At 45.7% G+C, this 15973-nt stretch overlaps 1 protein-coding gene across 8 annotated transcripts in view; it reads left to right on the plus strand.

Annotated features, from left to right (window-relative positions):
* Positions 1-15973, plus strand: part of Mroh1 (maestro heat-like repeat family member 1) — an 82884-nt gene that overhangs the window by 41627 nt on the left and 25284 nt on the right. For all 8 annotated transcript variants that reach the window (XM_013520095.1, XM_013520096.1, XM_013520097.1 and 5 more), the window contains 8 exons: positions 551-629; positions 1714-1827; positions 4658-4731; positions 6961-7083; positions 14649-14759; positions 15047-15191; positions 15390-15430; positions 15700-15841. In XM_013520095.1, the coding sequence (XP_013375549.1) occupies positions 551-629; positions 1714-1827; positions 4658-4731; positions 6961-7083; positions 14649-14759; positions 15047-15191; positions 15390-15430; positions 15700-15841 (829 nt within the window). The remainder of the gene's footprint in view (positions 1-550; positions 630-1713; positions 1828-4657; positions 4732-6960; positions 7084-14648; positions 14760-15046; positions 15192-15389; positions 15431-15699; positions 15842-15973) is intronic.

Raw genomic sequence — 15973 nt, forward strand, 5'->3', positions numbered from 1 at the left:
TTTCTTTCTTTCTTTCTTTCTTTCTTTCTTTCTTTCTTTCTTTCACAGGGTCTTGCTATATAGTTCAGACTGGCCTTGAACTCACTGTATAGTTGAGACTGGCCTGGAACTTGTGACAGTCCTGCCTCAGCCTCCCAAGAATTGAGTACAGTCATGTGCCACTACAAAACTGTCTCCTTTCTAATGAGGACATGTCCTGTGGGGACAGTTCTCCTATTGCTCCTTCTCCTATGAAGGTGCCCAGGGCCTTTCTCTGGAGACTTGAGGGCCAACGATGTGTCCTTGTGGTGCTGTCTCTCCCTTCCCTTCCCCAACTGCAAGAGGCTGGTCTGGTCCCCAGAGCACCTGATGAGGGGACATGGGTCCTACAACCATGGCCTGGGTGTCTCCAATCCTGGATAAGGAAGGCCTGGAGAATGACCTGCCTGGAATTCTGGGCACAGCTGCATAGCCCATCATCTTCCAGGCATGTGTGTCCTTCCAGCCCAGTCAGACCCCAGGATAGCAATGAGCACTGTCCCTCTAACTTCTGCTTTGTTCTCTGGAGCAGGTCTGTGTGCCTGTGGAGTCTTCAAGCCCGCTGGTGATGGGCAGCCGGAATGAGGTACTGCGCTGCTTCACTGTGCTGGGTAAGTGTAGGTGGTATCCACACACGGAGGCCTTGGACACAATTGGGCCATGTCTGTTGGCATGTAGAGGACAGTGGTAATGGCAGAATACCTCTTTTCCACCTCTGCCTAAAGTTCCAAAGGCCTCAGCCTGGATCCATGTACAGTCCAAGCACCTGGTCTCCACATAGATGCTGTTACCACTGTCTTGTCCTTCCCAGGCTTCTGTCTCACGGTCCATGTTTTGTCCCTGCCCCACACACAGCCTGCTCTTCTTGCCCTGTCCTGTCCTCTGGTCAGCATGTGGCTGTTGGTTCAGCATTACCTGACTCCAGCTAGAGGGGCTGTCATTTGTCATTTGTACCTGCTGGAATCTGGTGGTCACCTGGTCTGCCAGCCCTGTCTCTGTACCCATGACTGCTCAGGGTCTGCCTGTCTGATAAGGGGAAGGCAGAAGTGTGAGGTCTGTCAGCCAGTCAGGGTCAGCAAGTCACCATCTACCTGGAGCATGGAGGGAAGGGATCAGACTGGCTCTATGTGGTAGGTGGGACAGCAGGTCCAACATAGACCCAGGCTGAACTTTACTGTTGATGGCGCTAATTTGTAAAGGCCAAGGTCATTGCTGCAAGGTTTCCATTGGCAGTGCCTGGAGGCCTAGACTGCCCTACCTCTATGCAGTTGGGGATCCAAGTGCTACAGTTACAGACTGTCCCAGAGGCAAGAAGGGTACTGAGGGCCCCCATGAGGGCTCTCCATGAGTTTGAGAAGCTGAAATGAGATACAGATCTTCATGGGTCAAGGATCTGAGTCTCCTGTGCTCTGGGTGCTGCTGACCTAACTTGGCTGAGGCCATGTATGCTCTAGCCCCTTACCTGAGATGTATACTCCTGGGAGGGCATCATGCAAAGCTGGCTGGTCAGGAAGTTCCAGCTTGCCATAGTACCCACAGCAAGTCTGCTCTTTCTTGGTGCTGGGAGTCTCTGGACACAGGATGATCAAGACTGACAGATCCCAGGCCAGCCCTCAGGAGCTGGAGGTGCAGGCGCATAGCAAGAGGGAACAGAGGTTGTTGGAAACAGGGCCTGATATGTGTGTTGCTCTGTAGCGCGCTGCTCACCTGACCGCCTACTAGCCTTTCTGCTACCCAGGCTGGACACCAGTAACGAGAGGCTCCGCGTGGGCACCCTGCACATCTTGAGGCATGTCATTAACTCAGCTGGTGAGTACCCTTCACACCCGTAGGCTGGCCACTCATACTGTGTTTAACGTCTGGTAGAGTCCATCTTTCAAGTAAAAGGTAGCGTCATCCTTTTAATTCTCATTTGTTTGTTTTTGGCACAAGTTCTCACTGTGTAGTTCAGGCTGATCTTGAATTCATGGTGATCCTCCTGCCTCAGTCTCCCGAGTGCTGAGATTACAGGAGAGTGCTCAGATTGCAGGAGTGCTCCACCACACCTGACCTTCATGCAGCTTTTGTTTCTAGTTCTTAGAAAAAATTTCAGCCAGGCATGGTGGTACACACCTGTAATCCCAGCACTGGGGAGGCTGAGGCAGGAGGATCTTTGTGAGTTCGAGGCCAGCCTGAGCTACAAAGTGAGCTCAAGGCCAGCCTGAACTGCAGAGTGAGACCCTGCCTCAAAAAAAAAAAAAAAAAAAAAAAAAAAAAAATTCCCACCTTTCTACTTTGCAAAATTACACATTTTTTTTAAAATTGCAAGAATAGGACGCATTAGCCTTTACTGGGCCTCAATCATTGATGTAGCTGGCTCCAGAAACCTGGTTTCCATAAGCCCTGGGATGACCACCCTGTGTTCTCCCCACTGTGAGCACCCTACCAGTGCCTTATAGAGCCTCATAGGCCACATGCTGTGTGATGTAGCTCACTTCCCTCACTTGAGTTTATCAAAGGTATACCCAGACTCCATTTATGAAGAAGGGTCCCTTTTTTCTTTCAGAATTGATGCCAGTTTTGTAGGGTATTCCTGGAGTATCTGTGCCTGATGGTGTCCTCATAATGGAATGGAAGGATTTAGGTTTCTTGCTTTTAAGGCTGATTTAATTAGCAATAAGTTTGAAAAAGTGTTCATTGTTTAACATGTGGGTTTAACATGTGCATGTGTATTTTTGGTGAATTTTACTCACGTCCTCCTGTAGGGGCCGGGATACAATGACTGTGGGCCACACTAAGCTTACAGTCAGCAAGCTAAAGCAGTATCTTAAATAGGTTAGAAAAGTAAGCAAGGGGGCTGGGGATTTAGCTCAGCGGCAAAAGGGGCAAGCGCAAGGTCGTGAGTTCGGTTCCCGGTACCGGAGAAAAACCAAAAAAAAAAAAAAAAAAAAAAAGAAAAGAAAAGTAGGCAAGAAAAATAGGTGACATAGCTGACACATGTCCTACAAAGCCAAAATTACCTGCTAGCTAACTTGTTCTGGTACACATGTGCTGACCTATGCTGCATGGGCAACAGTCTTTCCAGTGTGGTGGGCAGAAGGAGCAGCTTTTGATGAGGTGGGGGCCAGGGAGGACAGTGGCAGCTAGACTGCAGTCTAGATTGTGCCCCCAAGCCAGGAATCTGGGGAAACTGCAGAACGTGGCTCCCTCAGCTGGGTACAGCTGTGCCTGCACCTGTGCCTGCCACAGACCACCTGGGCCTGCTGCTCTGGGCCTGCTGTAGGGGGCGCTGGCTCTTCTGGGAAGAGAACTTCAGATGCCTGATGGAAAGTAAGATATCTCTGCCATATCAGCATTTTGTATCAGTCCACAGTTCCCTGGTAACCGTGTAAATTGTGTGGCATTAGAATTTGGGATTGAGAAGGATGGAGTACTTTGCTCAGGGGTTCATCTGGACAGTGGCCCAGAGGTATCAGAAATGGAATTCTTGGGGAATTCTTGGAGCTGGTGTTTTTGTTAAACGTGCCTTTTTTCCATTCAGAGGTTCAACAGTGTTATGTAACTAACCAGGCTCACCTCTCCTGTGGTATTTCTTAAATTGCACTTAAGCTTTTCAGAAGTCACTTCAAATTCACCTGTATTTTATTTTTTCCTTGAAGTTTTTTTCTTTGTGCAGTCAGTTACATACAAAAGTGTGTGATGCAAGAAATAGACCAAGTAACCATTTATTATATTTTTTTTCATTTTGTGATACATCTTAGAGAAATTTTAATATCAGCACATATAGATCTATGTGATTTTTAAAGTTTTATTTCACAGTATAGCTCATATACAAAAAATGTACAGGTTTTAATTCAGTGAGTGATCATATAATGAGCCCATGCATTCACTATCCCAATGAAGAACCAGGGAACACTGACAACACTCAGGCCCCTCTCAGGGTGATCAGGGTGACTTCCCCCAACAGAAGAATTTTGCTGTGGTTTTTTTTGTTTTTGTTTTGGATTGTTTGTTTGTTTGTTTTTTGAGACAGGGTCTCACTATGTATGTAGTTCAGGCTGGCTCTGAACTTCCTGCGTTGCCTAAGCTGGGCTTGAACTTGTGATCCTTTTGCCTCAGCCTTCCAGATTGTTGGAGTTACAAGTGTGTGCCATATGCCCAGCCAAATTGTGTGTGTGTGTGTGTGTGTGTGTGTGTGTGTGTGTGTATGTGTGTGTATGTATGATAGTGCTGGGGATTGAGCCCCAGGGCCTCAAACATATTAGGCAAGCTCTCTACCACTGAGCTATATCTCTGACCTTTTATTTTGAGACAGGGTTTCACTAAATTGCACAAGCTGGCCTCAAATTTGTGACTCTTTTGGCTCAACCCTCCAGAGTGCTGGGATTACAGACAGGTGCCATCAGGCCCAGCTCTCGGGCTCATTGTTTTTAACCTATTTCCCTAACTTGCCAACCTTTTAACTTTTTAATTGTCTAAATAATGTTATTTGGGGGAAAATAATAATCTGTTCCCTAGAGAGCAGTAGGCTTCTGCCCTATTCTTCCACATGGAGGGCCAGATGAGGCCAGAACCCTGGAGTGTGGCCTAGACCTCAAGGTGGAGATGGATGGGAGAGCTGGTCTTGGTCTTGGTGACTGAGCCATTTCATTCCTCACAGCTGCTCAAATGGAAGCAAAGAAGCCCTTCATCCTCTCTTCCATGAGGCTTCCTCTGCAGGACACCAACAACAAGGTAAACTGGACAGGTCTGCCTGGGCTCCACATGAGCAACTGTAGGAAGAATGGCCAGACAGGACCAGAAGTGCCCCACTCCACCAGGAGCTGGGACACACACATAAAAATGACACATGTTTAAAGTGTGTTCCTGGCACTTTCCTGTGCTGTGCTCCTGACATAGTTAACCAGGCATGCCATTAGGGAGTTATCCCCTGAACCACCTCGCTGCTGTTGCCAGCAGTGAGCTCAGGGCTCCCCAGCACTTCCCTCAGGCTCAGCCATTTGCTGGAAGGTGTGGGATAACGCAGGAAGCTGTTATAATCCGGGATCATTTATTACAGGGTAAAGGTTATGTCAGCTCATGGGAGAGGCATAGGGATAGAGTCCAGGAGTGGTCCAGACCCACCACTTGCTGTTGTGTTTATGGGGCTAATCTCCTCAGCAGCAGTATCTGACCACATGCATGAACCAAACTCACTCCTCAGCCTTGGGGTTCTGCGCCTTACTAGAGCCCTTTTGTGTGGAGCTGCTAGGCCACCCAGATGGCTACCTTAGCCTCTAGCCCATCTTGAAGAGCTAGCTGATGCCTTGTGACCCAAAGCCCCTACCCGAATCACGTCAGTGGACCTTGTGGAGTGATCTGCAGCACCAAATCAGTGAATTTCCAGAACATCTTAAGGGCTTAGAGGTGGCCTCCAAGGAGCCAAGAGTAGAGGCTGGTACCTCTGGGCAAGGTAGATCCTTCACTGCACCAGGCTGACAATGCGTAGCTTTTGGGGAAGCTCTGCTTCTCAGGGGATGGTAGGGGTCAGCTCCTCTCTGGGAGCCACTCCAGTCTTTGTGCTGGCCCTGTGTCTAGTCCATAAGACTTCCTGTGAATCCTCCTACACTCGCCAGAAGTTTGACATGTCACTTGACATGCCATAGACCCTTCTCACGTTCAGGGACATTTCCCTGACATACCCCCAACAGAACCTTGCAGCTCATCACCAGGGCCCAAGTGGTATGATACCAGCAATATTCAGTGGGCAAATGCACACCGAGCTGAGGCAGTCAACTGCCAACCAAGACCCACCCTGTTGGACAACCACACCAAACACATGTCTTGGAATGAAGAGCTGGGAATGGTCTGAGGAGACCTCCTTAAATCAGTAATAGTTGACTTGAGTGTGCCCCCCTGCCCCCAAGAAATATTGGTATTCCCAGGAAGGGGAGAAGGCTCCTGGAGGTGGTGGTCAGCATACGCACAGGGCTGACTGGGGCAGAGTCTCAGTGGCAATAGGGTTGGGGTATAAAGTGCTGGCTGGGACGGAGAGAGACTCGCCATGTTAGATCTGCCATACCTTTGAGTCCTGTGGTTGTTACTGAGTGGGCTGGACATGTAGCTGAGAACTCTGAGGAGCATTTGGTTGACAACTACAGACCCAGGGACAGTTGCCTGAGAATTGAAGCAGTCAGGGTAAAGGTGTACCTCAGAAAAAGTATGGTTGTCACACAAGAAAAGCCAGCCCTGAAGCGCAGCAGCTTTATAGCCGAAGGTTAGGCAGATGCTAGGCAGAGGGGATGGGCATATTTGGCACTAGAAGCTGGTGAGTCTGGTGTCCAGGAGACTAGAAGGCAGGGTAGTTTGGGACAGGCTTTTCCTCAGAGCTGCTTTCATGGACTTGGTGAAGCTTGATAGAAGTGGGTAGGGGAAGGAAACTCATGAGATAACTTCTGAGGAGCCCAGCAGGAGCGGGAGAGGTGTGGGGGACAGGAGAAAAAGAAGACCTGCACATGCCCACAAGAGGGCCAGAGGCTGCTGTTAGGGAGCTAAGAGCCTCAGACAGGACCAGAAGTGCTGTACCACACCAGGAGGTGGGACACACACAGAGGAAAGGACATGGGTTTAAAGTATACCTAACACTCCTACATTGTACTCCTGACATAGTTAAGCAGGAACAGGTGCAGGTTTAGATGTAGGTACATGTGCTAGTGTAGGTGCAGGTGCTGGTACAGGTATGAGTGTAGATAATAGATGTGGGTGTATGTACACTTGCATGTACAGATTGAGGTATATGGGTACAAGCATAGGTGTGGGTAGAGGTGTAGGTCCAAGTATATGGGTGCAGGCAGAGGTACAGATGTGATGCAGGTGCAGGTACAGGTGTGGATGGGGGAAGGAAAGAGGTTCTTGTTACTGGTTGGATTGGCATGGAAGTCTGTGTCTGTAGACCCTTCCTGATCTCTTGTTGGTTCTGGACAGGTAAAACGGGCAGTGGTCCAAGTGATCAGCGCCATGGCCCACCACGGATACTTGGAGCAGCCTGGAGGAGAGGTGATGATCGAGTACATCGTGCAGCAGTGTGCACTCCCTCCGGAGCAGGAGGTAAGGGGACACTGTTTCACCCACCTCTTCTGGGCCCAGGGGTTGCTGGGACTTCTGGCCTTTATTTCCTTGACCTCTGTCAAGCACTGGTCACCAGGAGCTGCTGACCTGGCAGCTGGTGGCTTTGTGGCCTAGGTCTGTGTGCTGAGATTCCCTGTGGTTTGTGAGTCAAGTCTCTGCAGTTTGTGAGTCCACTCAGCAGCTCCAGAACTCAAAGCAGAGGTAGAAAACAGAATTTGTTCTCTTTGGTGCTTTTATATTTAAAAAGTTACTAAGTACTTGCTAATTTCTTCTTGAAGGAAAATGAAATAGAACATGCTAAAAATAAACTATAGGTAGGGACTGGAGTATAGCTCAGCAGTAGGAGCCCTCGTCTAGTATGAAGGAAACCCTGAGTTTGATCACTAGCACTACAATAAACAATCACAGGTAAACTGCATGCTTTGCTTGCACCCTGGGAGCCTACAGATGAGCATGTCAGTGCTTGGGTTCTTCCAGCTCTGAGTATAGTATTTTCAAATTAGTAAATCAAGCTGTTTTCAAGGTCAGCTAAGAACAGGGCTGTGACCCCCCTGGTTGTACTGATGACTGGTGACTGTCACTATGGTACCTGCCATGACCCAAACAGGGTTCCTACATTTATCTCTTTTTTAGCGGCAGCGTCTCGCTATGTAGTTCTCACTCGCTGTGTAGTTCAGGCACTGTGCAGTCCAGGCTGGCTTCAAACACACAGTGACCTTCCTACCTCAGCCTTCTAAATTCTGGGGTTATAGGCACTCACCACCATGCTCAGCCCCTACATTTAATTGAAACCTAAAGGTCAGTGAGTGAGTTGATTCCTGTTCTGCCACATCCAACAGGAGAGCAGGTCTTAGGAGGAAGCAGAGCCCACAGGTGGGAGAGGCAGGCTGAGAAGTTGGGGTCCATGCATCAGTTTGGGTACTTTTCACCTCAGTGGCTTTATGAGTCATTAAACATTAATTGAAGAGGCCAAAACCTCTGTTTTAGTCTCAGTATTTTGGGATTTGAAGATCTCTTACTATTAGAAAACTACTAAACTCACATGGGAAATAATGTTTTTACTTTCTTCTGATAAAAAAGGCTCAGTTACGAATTCTGAAATAGTGGCTGAACATTTCATGTGAGATGAAAGGTAACAGACTTAAATATTTTTAACCTCACTGCTCAGTGTCCATTGCTGGAGGCTGGGGCTAGAGTGGGCCTGTGGGGTCATTATACCAAGCTTTGTACTTTTACATGTTTCAGTTTGCCATGACAAAATATTTAAAAATCAAAACAAAAGAGGACATGCTGCTGTGAGATAAATGGACTTGGGGTTAGTGGCAAATATGCTGCAAAGAGAGGTGACAGTCAGTGGCAGGGGTCTTGGTGTGCCAAGTAGTACTTTCTTGATGGAGAAGCACGCAGAGATGAGGGAGCTGCTTGCTGATCCTGCAGCAGCCAGTCAGATGCACGCCATCACAAGGAGAGAACTGGGACCCAGAATCCATGGTAGCATTTAAGATTCCCCTTAAAGGTTTTTGCAGAAATATGAGTTAAAGCTGGATGCAGTCGTGCACACCTGTAATCTCCTCCATTCAGAAGGCTGAGGCAGGAAATTACAATTTCAAGACCACCTTGCACAATTTAGCAAAACCTCATCTCAAAATAAAGTAAAAGAAGAGTTGGGGGGTGAAGGTTATTTATAGAGTGCCTACATATGTAGGCCCTGGATATAGTCACTACAAAAAGAAAACAAAAAGTGAGTTTAAAGATTAGAATTATTTATTATTATCATTATTTTGCTATTTCATCTGTAATTTTTGTTTCCCCCTGACCTTTCTTTAAAAGATAGATTTATTGAAGTAGAATTTCCATATAGGAAAAAGCACTCTTAAGCATACCATGATATGCTCTTGACAAGTTCCCAGTCACAGTCACTCCACTGACATAGAAGGTTTCACTACCCCAGGTTTCTTTTGCCTCCTGGTAGCTGGCTCTAGCCCCTGGCGCTTTCGTTATATTTTCTTTCCCTACAGTTTTGTTTTTCCAGAATGTGGTCTAGGTGAACTCAAACTGTATGTAGCACTTTTGAGTCAGAGTTCCTTCCCTTATATCAGGCTGTGAGGTCATCCATGTGGTCACGTGTATCAGTCATTTATCCCTTTTCGCTGCTGAGAGGCACTGCGTCATGTGTAGATACCACAGTTGATTTATTTACTCACCAGTGAGATGACATTTAAATTGTTCTGAGTCTTGCCAATTAGGAATAAATCCACTATAAACATTTGAGTACAGATTTTTTTGTTTGTTTGTTTGTTTGAAGAGAGGGTACTGGGAATTGAACTGAGCTAGCCCTTTTTATTTTTTATTTTGTGTCGGAGTCTTGCTAAGTTACCCGTGCGGGACTTGAACCCCTGCCTCAGCCTCCCACAGGGCTGGGATTACAGGAGTGCGCACAACTTCCAGCAGAGTACAGGTGTTTTTGAAAGTAGATATGTGTGCTTTGGGCAAATAATACCCAAGAATGGGACTGCTGGAATAAGTGGCAGATTATATATGTTTACTTATTCTGCATTTGTGAAGTATATTTAACTTCATAAGAAACTTCCAAACTGTTTCTAAAGAGGCTGCATCATTTTGCAGTGTGACCAAGAATGCCTGAATGAGTCTGTTCTGTATCTTTGTAAGTAGTTTCGTTTTGGTCAGCACTTTATTTGTTTACTTATTTATTTGGTACTAGAGATTGAAGCCAGACCCTGGAGCATGATAGGCCAGTGCTCCACCTCTGAGCTCCAGCCCCAGCACAATCAGTATTTTTTAAAGCTATATATTTTTTTTTTAAAGCTGTTCTGATAGGTTGCTGTCTCACTGTGGGTTTAATTTACTTTTCATTGATGACTGTGGATCCTAAATGTCTTTTCATGTGTCCTTTTCCATCTTATATTTTTTTCTTTGTCTGCTCATATCTTGTATCTATTTTAAAATAATTTGTTTTCTTTTTTTTTCTTTTTTAGACAGGGTCTCACTGTGTAGTTTAGGCTGGTCTTTGACTCATGATGATCCTTCTCCCTCAGCCTTCCAAGTGCTGGGATCTTAAGTGTGCGCCACCACACCTGGCAGATTGTTTTCTTACTGAATTTTGAGAGATATTTGTATATTCTAAGTGCATGTCCTTTATCAGATTTATGGCTTATAAGTACTTTCTTATGAGTTTGTTTCATGCTTTTTTAAAATTCTTAATGGCATCATTAAAAATCAGATGTCTTTTTAAAAATCCTATTTAATAGATTTTCATTGTAAATCATGCTTTTGGGGAAAAAAAAAGTAAATCATGCTTTTGGTATTCTTTTTGGTAAATCACTGCTTAACTCAAGGTCACAAAGATCTTTTCTTGTGTTCTGTTCTAGAAGTGTTCCATTTTAGGCTCATGTTTAGGTCCCTGGTCCATTTCAAGGGGATTCTTCTTCACATGTGAGTTTGGGTGGGCTCATCTTCTGCATGTGCACGGCAGGTTGTCCCAGCATCTTGTGTTTCTTCTGCACTCTTGGGCTGTCTCTGCATCCCTGTCAGCATCAGCTGGCTTTGTGGCCTCAGTTGTAAGTGTTCTTATATCCTTACTGCACACTTCACTGTAGCTTCAAAGCCATGCATGTGATTCTTCCAACTCTGACCTTTTTTTCAAGTCATGTTTGGTTTTTATAGTTCCTTTGTTTTTCCATGTAAATTTTAGGAGCATCTTTTTTCCCTGTAAAAATAAACCTATTGGAATTTTTAATGAGGTTGTTTTTAGCCTGTAGTCTATTTTATGAGCATTTAACTTATGAAACCATTACATTTCTACAATTATTTAGGTTTTCTTTGATTTCTTTCTTTCTTTTTCTTTTTCCTTTGGTACCAGGGACCAACTCAGGACTTTGAGCTTGCCAGGCAGGTGCTTGTGCCACTGAGCTGTATCCCTGGCCCTTTCTTTGATTTCTTTTGTTAGTATTTTGTAATTGACAGGCTGTAAAGTCTATATGTTCTGGTATATTGTTAGATTTGCATCTATTTGGCTTTTTTTTTTTTTTTTTTTTTTTTTATGGTCCTAGAGATTGAACCCAGGGTCTCAGGCATGCTAGGCAAGCATTAACCACTGAGCTACACCCCCACCACTATTTGGTTTTTAGTGCCATTGTAACAGTGTAGCTTCTTCATTTTAGTTTCTGATGCTTTACAGGAATATCACTGATTTTTACATGTTGACCTTACATCTTGTGGCCTTGCTTGGTACTGGGGATTGAACTGAGGGCCTTGTACAAGGCAAATGCTCTACCACTGAGCTACATCCCCAGCTCTTTTTTAAATTTCTCAAGATAACCTTGAATTTGTGATCCTCCTACCTTAGTCCCCAAAGAAGCTGGGAGTATAGACTTCATGCCTGGTACTTTTTTTTTAAAAAATAGATTCTTTGGAGTTTTTTACATAAAACATCATACTTCTTCAAATAGGCAATCTTCTCCTTTTTTTGTTCTCATATGAATGCCTTTTATTCCTCATTGCTTTGGTTAGGATCTTCAGTATAGTGTCATATGGAAGTGGTAAAGCCAGGTGTACTGGTGCACACCTATAATCCCAGCTACTCAGTAGGCTGAGGCAGGAAGACTGCAATTTGAAGGCCAGCATGGACAACTTAGTAGGATTCTGCCTTAAGATAAAATTTTAAAAGGGGCTGAGGATATAATTCAGCATCCCTGGGTTCAATCCTAGTACTGGAGTAGAGAGGTAAGTGGTTGAGAGCTGACACTCTCGCTTTTTTCCCATTCTAAGAAGAATATGTCTATAAGTTTTAAGAATGTTGTTGATAATAGGTTTCTTATCCCTTTATCAGGTTGAACAAATTCCTAATTGTCTGAGACATTTTTTGGTATATAAAGTATCTGAGGTTCTGTTTGATGGGTCGGAGGTGCCCAGATTCATTGCCTGAGGTCCTGGCCAACTGAAACTTCGTAGAAGGGAATAAATACCGTTCTCTTTATTTTAGGCACACTCTGACTCCACCCCATGCTAATGGGCTTATGGGACCTGAGGAGTCCAGAATAATGGATATCTAAATGTTAGCCTTTCTGTCTTTCAGCTTTTATTTCATTCTCTCAAAATGTCTTTTTTGCCAGGCATGGTGGTGCATGCTTATAAGAGGATCACTTGGGCTATATAGTGAGTTCAGGGTCAGCCTGTACTACAAAGCAAGACCCTGTCTCAAATTTAAAAAAAGCTTTTTCTTCGAAACCCTCTTCTGTTTGTCCTTCCAAGGTGGTAATTTCTTTTTTTGTCTTTTTTTTTTTTTTTTGGTCTTTTTGAGACAGGGTCTCACTATGCAGTTCAGGCTGGCCTTGAGCTCACTTTGTAGCCCAGGCTGGTCTCAAACTCACAACGATGCTCCTGCCTCAGCCTCCCAAGTGCTGGGATTACAGGTGTGTGCCACCATGCCTGGCAAAGGTGGTAATTTCTTCCCCAGTGATACCCATTACATTATTAATTTTCTGAATTGACTTTTTTATTTGTATTGTTACAATTTCTTACATAGTATTTCTGGAACTTCTTGTTCATGGTTCATATGTCAATAATTTCTATTTACATATTTATTTGGTGGTATTGGTATTGAACATAGGGTCTTCACACTAAAGCTATATATCGTAGTACTTTTTTTTTTTTTGAGACAGTATCTTGCTAAATTGCTCAGGGGGACCTCAAACTTGCAATCTTCCTGCCTCAGCCTCTCAAAGTGCTGGGATTACAGGGGTACACCACTGTGCCCTGCAATAATATCCATTTTATTTTTATTTTTAAATTTTTTTTCTGGTTTTTTTTTTTGAGACAGGGTCTCACTGTATAGTTCAGGCTGGCCTTAAATTCACTGTGTTACCCAGGCTGGCCTCAAACTTACAGTGATCCCCTTGCCTCAGCCTCCTTAGTGCTGAGATTACAGGCATGTGCCACCATACCTAGCTATTAATTTTCCTTTCAAAGTATATTTTTTTAGGCTGAGTATATGTCCTTGGACTGTGAGTCTTAATATTTCTGCTTCTGGTAGATTTTGTCATGTTGTCAGTGTTCATTTTCAGAGTTTTCAGTGTCTATCCGATTTGTTGCCCAAATGTTTCTTTTATGATCTTTCCAAGCCTGTATATGGACATATTTTTTTATAGCTGCTGTAGACTTTCGATGTCATTGCTGGTCAAAGAGAATCTGCCAGGTTGATTTTTGCTCTTAAATTTGTAGAAATACTGTTCTTGGCTTAATGGTCAGGCTTCCAAAGTATGCATATTTGGTATAATAATCCATCTAAATTTTCATGGCATGCTTTAAAAAAGGTTGTTCAGGCTTGGGTATGGTATAGTGATGCATACCTGTAATCCCAGCACTCTGAGAGGCTGAGGCAGGAGGATCATGAGTTTGAGCTGAGTCTGGACAACCTAGCAAGAATCCTGTCTCTCAAAAAAAAAAAAAAAAAAACAAAGGGCTGAGGATTTACTTCCAGTGCAAAGGCTCTGAGCTCAATCTTTAGTACAGAGAAAGAGAGAGAGAAAGAGAGAGAAAGTTGGTTATTCAGGGTCCTAATATTACTGTTTTTCTACTTGATCTTTGTTCTAAGATAAGTACTTTGTTAAAAGTTTCCTGCAGTTAGATGTGGTGGCCCACACCTGTAATCCCAGCACTTGGGAGGCTGAGGCAGGAGATAACTGCCAGTTCAAGGTCAGCCTGGGCTACATAGCAAGTTCAAAATCAGTCTAGATTACTTAGCAAGCCCCTGTCTCAAAAAAAAAAAGAAAGAAGGGAAGAAAGAAAGAAAAGTCTCCTGCTATTATTGCTGGTTTCTCTGTCTTTCAGTGTTTGATTTTGGTGTTTCAAAGCATGAGTGGAAGGTCACAAAACTTTTTGAAAGCAGAAGTTACTTTCTTGCAGGGGGCTTTTGTGCACTGTCCTACCAAAGGACAGAAGTGTCTGAGGAAAAAACTACTCTCCTGCCCAGGCTGAAAGGTTGGAGTGTATTGGTAGAGAACAGGAGCTTTCTCACTGGGTCATCATCTCCACAAAGCCTGCCACATTTCTCTCAAAACAGCATAACCAAGTCAGAGACAAAGTTTGTTTTGTTTTGTTTTTCTTTCTTTTTTTTTTTTTTTTTTTTTTTGTCTTTCCGAGATAAGGTCTTGTTATGAAGTTCAGGCTGATTTTGAGCTCACTTTGTAGCCCAGGCTGGTCTTGAACTCACAGCGATCCTCCTGCCTCAGCCTCCCCAGGGCTGGGATTATAGGCATGCACCACCATGCCCGTCTTTCTTTTGTTTTTCTTACTGGAGTCAGCAGCTTATAGGAAATGAAAACTGAATCAGGCAAACCTGTCTTCTTGGGAGATTTCCACACAGGTTCCTTGTCCCTTGCAGCTGAGGCCCTCCAAATCTTGCCTCACAGGAGGCCAGGCACACCTGCTGAGCTTCCTTCTCTTGCCTGCCATGTGTCTCTGTGCTGCCATCCTGGCCATGGAAAGCTGTTCATGTGCATTCTTGCCTTTTGCCCCTTCCCCAGACCGAGAAGCAGAACCTTGAGGGCGAGGCCCTGGCAGCAGAAGACAGTGTGAGAGCTGTCAGCATCAGTACCCTCTACCTGGTCAGCACCACAGTGGACAGGATGAGTGATGTGAGTGTACCCTTCAGGCCAAAGCCTCTGCTCTGGCTGGGTTGCCACCCTGCCTAGGAACTGAGTACCCCCATCCTGGGTGACAGATGAACCCTGTGATTGATGGTACAGCCTCTAGTGGCCTGGCAGTGTTCAGAGGCCCCCTTGCTTGAAGCAAGACAAGCAAACAGACTGCCCAACTTGAGCTCCTCGGGAGTTGCCCCCCTACACCTTCACTTGTGGCTCCTCCAGCAGTGCTAACTGCCCTGGAGGCTGCAGCTGCAGACAAGGGTCTTCTGCTTCCCCAGGTCCTCTGGCCCTACCTGCTGGAATTCCTCACCCCTGTGCGCTTCACTGAGGCCTTGACCCCACTCTGTAGGAGCCTCGTGCATTTGGCTCTGAAGAGGCAGGAGGCAGGGGCAGATACCTTGCTGGTCCAGTATGACACCCACAGTACGCAAGTGTGACCCCCCCCTGACCCTGCTGCCCCCTTGCACCTGACCCCAGCCTGCATCTAACCCCAACATAGCTCTCTGCTTTGACCCGACTCCTGCTCCTACCCTTACCCCAGCTGTGCCCCCTGCATTTAACCCCAGTCTTGCCCCTCCTCCTGTCCCCACCCTATGACTGTTTCCCCCATCTTTTATCCAGCAAACCTCCCATCTCCCTATGCCGTGATCACAAGACTGCTGGTAAGCATTGCTCTTTCCAAGCACACTGGATACATCACCGCCTGTAAGTAGGAGACACTCGTCAGGTGGCTGTGGCACCGTCCACAGAGGTTGGGAAGAATGGGCTTTCGCCTGGCCCAAGTCCCTACCTGGGAGTTAGGCTGTGGCCCTGGCTGCCTTCTTATTGGGCAGCATGCACCTGTGTTGGGCACTTTAGTCCTTTGAGCTGTCCTGCTACATCTACACCAGCAGGTGCAGGTGTCAACATGGACCATCTCTGCCTCCCTCAGGTTGTATCTTCCAGCCCCTACCTGGGCAGTGGGCGAGGGGCGGCCTCGCTACGTCTCCTGAAGGTTCTGCAGCAGAACATCCACCCTTTGCTGGCCCAGCGGTGGGAGACAGCCATCACCCTGTTGCTGGAATATCTAGATGGTGAGGCTAGAAGGTTAATGAGGAGCCATGAGCCACCCAGCCCTCACGTTGGCCAGGTGGCATCTAGGGTGGGTGATGTGGACTAGGGCTCTGTAACTTAGAAGAAACAGTCTTTGCTGTGGTCTAAGAAAC

The sequence above is a fragment of the Chinchilla lanigera genome, unplaced genomic scaffold (genome assembly GCF_000276665.1).
Source record: "Chinchilla lanigera isolate Chin_1 unplaced genomic scaffold, ChiLan1.0 scaffold00053, whole genome shotgun sequence".
Classification (NCBI taxonomy): domain Eukaryota; kingdom Metazoa; phylum Chordata; class Mammalia; order Rodentia; family Chinchillidae; genus Chinchilla; species Chinchilla lanigera.